General features: G+C 41.7%; 1 protein-coding gene across 2 annotated transcripts; it reads right to left on the reverse strand.

The window, feature by feature from the left end:
* Positions 1 to 823: 823 nt before the first annotated feature.
* LOC131165241 (auxin response factor 18-like) lies at positions 824 to 5,587 on the reverse strand. 2 transcript variants are annotated; one of them, XM_058122847.1, is made up of 14 exons: positions 4,761 to 5,587; positions 4,243 to 4,358; positions 4,013 to 4,108; positions 3,829 to 3,885; positions 3,588 to 3,740; positions 3,396 to 3,480; positions 3,184 to 3,274; positions 2,917 to 3,081; positions 2,722 to 2,835; positions 2,563 to 2,635; positions 2,330 to 2,477; positions 1,625 to 2,256; positions 1,348 to 1,535; positions 824 to 1,262 (listed from the first exon to the last, which is right to left on the reverse strand). In XM_058122847.1, exons 1-14 carry the CDS (start codon positions 4,825 to 4,827, stop codon positions 1,136 to 1,138), a joined length of 2,112 nt encoding a protein of 703 aa, XP_057978830.1. In that variant the 5' UTR covers positions 4,828 to 5,587; the 3' UTR covers positions 824 to 1,135. The 2 variants fall into 2 exon arrangements, with proteins under 2 accessions (XP_057978830.1, XP_057978831.1); XM_058122848.1 differs by having other exon boundaries at positions 1,625 to 2,244; positions 4,761 to 5,482.
* Positions 5,588 to 6,017: the final 430 nt, after the last annotated feature.

Genomic DNA, 6,017 nt, shown 5'->3' on the forward strand with positions numbered 1-6,017 from the left:
AGTGAGAGACAATTGTCACCCTCCCTCGCAACCTCCCTGTCAGTGTCAGACGGGATTTTATAACCTTTACAAATTATCCTACTACAACAGGCTTACTTTTGAAGAAGCATATCTTCTGAAAACAACTTTTGCCTCCTCATTTAAGACAGCCAGCCTGATATCAAATATAGACACAAACTCTACTCTCTCTCTCTGGATTGGAATGGTATCATAGGGGTAAGGGATCCGCAATCCATTACCATAATTACACTCCACCTGCTGATTTACCACCAAAAAAGGGCAAAAAAAAAGTACTATCAGCCACATATCTAGCTTCCTATTTTTCTTTTCTCCAGTCACAATCAGAGGGGCAAGGGCCAAGCAAGCAATAATCCTAACATATATGTATATATGGTGGGTATTGACTGACACCCCCACCACGACACCATTGCACAATTACACCATTACACCATACCATACCATACCCACCCAACAAAAAAAAAGTAATACCACCTTCCTGTTCGGACCCACAACCACTGCCCCCCTACTTAAGGAATGACCACATAAAATGGATCGCTGCACTGCAGCCTTCTCCGCAGGCTACAAACCAAGCTCAAAGCTGCAGCCCTCCTCTCTACCCCTGACCAAGTCCAGAGGTATCATTGCATGAGCTGTGCGAAGCCAGTGCAAATAAATAAAAACATAGCTCGTGACAATTGAGTGCGTCCTCTGTGCAGCCTTTCCCCAGTGCTGTGCAGGGTGGTACGAAGTGATAAATTGTGAAAACTACGTGGTGGGATAGGCTTATTTTACCTGCAACAAACCAAAATACTACACTGCCATATACTTAAATATATTTTTTTTACAGGCCCGTTGTCCAAAATCGCAACACCCCACAAGAAGGTATTCACAAAATTTTCCATTCTAAAACTTGACCATGTTCCTCTTGTATTAACAAAAAATCTAACTTCCACCAAAACCTAACCCATTCATTTACTGCAAGCCCTTCGAACCATCCCACAGCAAGCTTCAAAAAATTGAGCAAACCAAACACTACCACCTCCTCATCTACTTCTCAAACCCCTGATAAACATAAAAGACCCAAGAAAGAGGGGAAATATAAATAGGAAATTGGACCTGCATGTTCCAGGTCTCATCAATCCATGCTAACAACTGTCCCTTCACCATCCAAAGATAATGCAGGTGGCTTTGATCTTGGACTCATCTTCCTCACTTCCTCGCTGGAATATATATAGATCTTTCTAACCATCTTACAGAACTCCCTGCAAAACAAATAATTAAAAACCTGCCTTAATCCGATGGCAAATGATATAGGGGATCAAATTTTCTAAATTATGTAGTACTTACAGCCATGGATAATCGCCAACAAGCATCATGTCCCCCTCATCATCAGTGTAGACAACCTCCCATTTGTTACGAGGGCAAAGCTCTCCTTTAATCTCAAACATATTCTCAAGCTCACATATAAGCTCATTGTAACCTCCCAACACAGAAAGGTCAACAGCACGACCCACAGCTACTCCTTGCATTTGAACCTTCTCAAGAAATAAACAAGAAGTTTTACTTCCATCAAACACTAATGACAAAGGAAACAAAAGAAATGTAGCAATAAATTATGATCAACCTTGGTGCGAGTTCTTGTAGCGCAACTCTGCTTGCCCTGCATCTCCTTTAGTGATGTCTCCAGGGAGACTGGTTTCTTTTCTCTAGAATATTTTAAAATATCCAAATTTTGAGCTCCATCAGTTTCATATGCAGCAGATGGCACGTGCCCTTCTGCACTGTTGGTTGGGAGAGTTGAACATGCTATGGCCTTCTCTGAAAGTGCAGCAGTAATACAGCTGTTCTTCAATTCAACCCCAAACAAGCGGCAACTAGTCCCAGATTTATTTGCTTTCTCAAGCTGGTCTTGCTTTAGGTCATTGCAAGGCCTTGAAGCAGGTGAGGTATAACCAGGAAGAACTGAACGTGTTGATACAGTTCTGTTGTCTTCCACAGAATCCTGGAATAGGTTAAAAGAGACATTCATATGCAGTGAAGGCGACCACATGCCTTCTGGCCAAGGGCGTGAGGTACAGCAATTGCCAGTGTTGATGTTAGCATTAATATCTCTCTGCTTTGGAGGCCAGACAGCTTGGCTTTCACCACTTTGTACCTCAGCAGCACTACCCAGTTGGGTTAATTCAAGGGATTGGGTGGATCCAGGATACCACAAAGCTGAAGCAATTGAATTTGTAGAAATTTCTGCAGTCCAATCTGAAACAATCAAGTATTCAAACCTAATATCAATAAAAAAAAGACTCCAAGTATTATATCTAGGTAATAATACCAGTGACTGGGAGATCAATAGGTCGGGGCCTCTTGCTCTTTACTGATGGTTGAGTCGGGTTTAGCGAAGAAGATGGCATGAAAGGTTCAATTTCCCACGGAGAAACCCTCTCTGGTCTTTGAATTGTTGCAGGTTCATCCCACTGAATCTGAAATAAATTGGAAAGATGAATATAAGAAACACGAGAATTGTAACTCACACATTTGGAACCATGGATTAAAACAATTTTCGACCTTCAATGACCGCCATTTAGAATCTTTCCACTCTCGAGAAGAATCTCCAACCCCAACTATAGTTCCCGAGAATCTGACCGAGAAGATCATATGACAACTTAGGAATAGAAGAAAGCAAGGTAACATTTAAGTGGACAACAGTCAAAGAGCAAGAGATGCCTTATTTCAGGTGTTTCTTCTCCTTCAAATCTCATCTTGATGCGCATGCCAACTGAAATCCCATTGTTAACAGAGTCTAGGTATTTGTTTAAGCTAACAATGAATTGGCTTGTCCTGATAAGCATGACAAGAATGGTTAAATGAATGGAGTAGATAATTTTTCATATCATCCACATCAAGAAGGTAAAATGGAACCTTGGCTTGTAGTAAACAACAAATAGGGTTTGGGTAGTGACAGCATGAGATGCAGTGGCAAGTACTCCTAAATGCATGCTCTGGCTTGATATCACAGATGAAGGCATAGAACTCTGTTGACGAGCAAGACGCCGAACCCCAACCCGTAATTCCCCATTGTCACCCCTATACAATAGGTAAATTGTTAATAAAAAGCTAACTGGTGCGATATAAAGTATCGCTGAAACCAAGACACCAAAACAAAGTGAACCATTCAAGATGACATACCGCAGAAACACAAAGGCATCCTTTGCAACTAATCTCTTGGAAGTAACAAACGTACTCCATCCCGTTGTAAGTAAATGTCTCCGAGGTTGGCCTAATCAATTCATAGGAAGAAAATAATAGTAATTAGTATCAGGCAATGAAACAGGAATAATGTTTCTATTCATTGTTGTGTTTAGCAGACAGGGAAAATTTGCAGTTGAACAAGAGGGCACCTCTAAATATATGCTTAAATCGCCATTCATACCCATGGAGATCTTTAGCAGCCAATTCCTGAGTTGGGGTTTCAAGGGTCATGTCCTAGCAAATACAGAAAAGAACTGCACATGAGAAAATTCAGTAATTTACAAATAGATACTAAAACGAATAAACAGTGGATAATTAAAGTAGCAAACAATAGAAATTACCAATTGAGGCAAGCATTCATTAGCATGCTTCCGTAAAACAGAGAAACCTCCATGGGTGCTTGTGTCGGATGCCGTTAAAATCTTACAAAATGAACGAACTGCTCGCTTCGGAGGTTCAGGAGGCAATTCATCAGGACTCGTAGGCTCACTTTGCTGTAACACCATTATTAGAAGGTTGCCTCTTCAATTTTTTCCGCAGAAAAAAAATTGGGTTAAAAAGAAAACACTAGAAACGACTTACATCTGCTTCTGGTTGCAAAGTAATTTGAGCATACACTTCATCTGTTTCTTGTTCTGCCTATAAATTGAATTAAAACAATAATTTCTTTTTTTTTTTCTCGGTATTTTAAAGCAGAATCAAATGTAGAAGAAAACATTACTGCATTGAGAATATAAAAAAAAAAAAGCAGGGCGGAAAAGGATACCAGCAAGTGAATGTTAACAACGCGACAGAGGATCTTAGAAGGAAGATTGAATAATGGAATTTGCTGATTCAGCTCCTGATTCGTTGATGCTTCCAGCTGAAAAAACGCAACAGTGTAAATACTAAACAGGGAAATTCGGAAAACAAGTGCTGCAAGGGAAGCAGATTTCGATCTATCTGAAAAACTGAGAACACGAAGTGTGGGTATTAGGAAATATAGAAAGAGGATACTTGTTCCATGTGGCCTTGAGGAAAGTAAAAAACTCTCTCTCCCGACTGAGGAACGTCCACCAGAGGACCTGCACAGGCTTTCCACAGCTCCGTATACAGATCATCACTTCCCAAACCTATCAAACATTAATAGACAGAAATTAATCCTAAAAAATCAGTCCCAACCTTCTGCTCTGTTCGGTTGCTCAGACACCCACGCCCACCCGTTTGGTTACTAAGAAAAAACATATTCCTTCCATTGCTTGAGATCCGAGGAACCTAAAGACCGCCCCCCCATAACCCAGCTTCGTGTTTTCATCTTTTCCATTTTTGAAAGCTCAAAAATGAGAATGGAAGATAAAATTTCAATACTTCATTTTTCTGTTAGTCTTCCTGGGTTCCCCACCAACCCACATGGAATATTACAAAATACAGCCCTGAAGATATTTTCATTTTCGGCTCATTCTCTTCCATGTTCCCAGCAACCAAACAGAAATCAATGTAAGGCATTATCAAATGTAAACCAGCAAAAATTTCACCTGTTGCAGGACGCTCCCCAGGGTGAGGAATCGGAGGAGCTCTGAAATTAGTACCAGCATGCGCCATTAAAACCCGAGTTTAGGAAAGAGAGCTCGCACGCTACAGAAGCTTAAACAACCCGTTCCCGGAGACGAAGCTACCCCATTTATGAACAGATAAAAGCCCAAATAACAGCGAAGAAAAGTGGGCAGACGAGATGAAAGACCGTTACAGAATCATTCAAAGTGCGAACTCATCTCCGATTGCCATATATATCCCACTTTTTAGCCTCTGTAACGACTGTGCCTGCGTCGGTATGTGGAAGAAAAAGATGATCTCTCTCTCTCCCTCTGCTCTTCAGTTACAATACCGCTCTCTCCTTTGTCCTCACTGTCCTCTATACCACTCTTAGCTAAAACCCTCTCCTACCCGCCTCTCTCGCTCTCTCTCTCTCTCTCTCCCCCCCCCCCCCGATATCAAATCCCAAAACCCCTTTCAGCGTCATATATACCCTCTCCTCTCTCTCCCCCCCCCCCCCGATCTGGTATCCTCACTCTCTCTCTCTCTCTACCTTACTTTTTCGCTCTCTAGAGTTGAGCTAACCGCGGTTGGGTCGGGGGTGTCCGTACGGCACGGTGGTGGAGGAACAAGAGGGAGCCGTGGGATGGCGGCGGCGTGGAATTAATGAGCGAAACGGCTTGACGGCGCATGGGGAAGCGTTACGGGTAGGAAAGCAACGGAAACCGTCAATTTGGACGGCGAACCGTCAGTTGCCGTCACTGTCTCTCTCCTGTTTTTTGTCTGCGTCGTGGCAGGCACAGGTGCTGGGCTCGTGTAAACCCGGCAGAGAAACTTTGATTATTTTCATTTCTTTTAACTTAGATTTTTTTTAAAGAATGCTGCCCTGATGATTGCTCTTAATTACGGAACTGCCATTCTCGGTGGGCCCTGGGTCAACCACAGCACTTGATGTTTTAGTTTTAGCCTCAAGCCTACGCGCGTCCGTGAGCGAGTGCGCGCAAACATTCGACTGCCTTTTTCTTCCATTAAAAAGATAATACTCATTACTACTAATAATAAATGCAAGAGTTCTTGTTTAGGTGGGAAATGTTCGATTTGATAGCCTGGCCGAAAAAAAAAATTGGTAAAAAACAATGTTATACGTGATAATTATAATGGATTTGGGGTTAATTCTAATAATTTGTTTGCAATCATAAAAAGTGAAAACTATGATGATAAGTTTGAGAACATAAATTTCATAATTTGAATTTAGATGG

Source organism: Malania oleifera, chromosome 10 (assembly GCF_029873635.1).
Source record: "Malania oleifera isolate guangnan ecotype guangnan chromosome 10, ASM2987363v1, whole genome shotgun sequence".
In the NCBI taxonomy this organism is placed as follows: Eukaryota; Viridiplantae; Streptophyta; class Magnoliopsida; order Santalales; family Ximeniaceae; genus Malania; species Malania oleifera.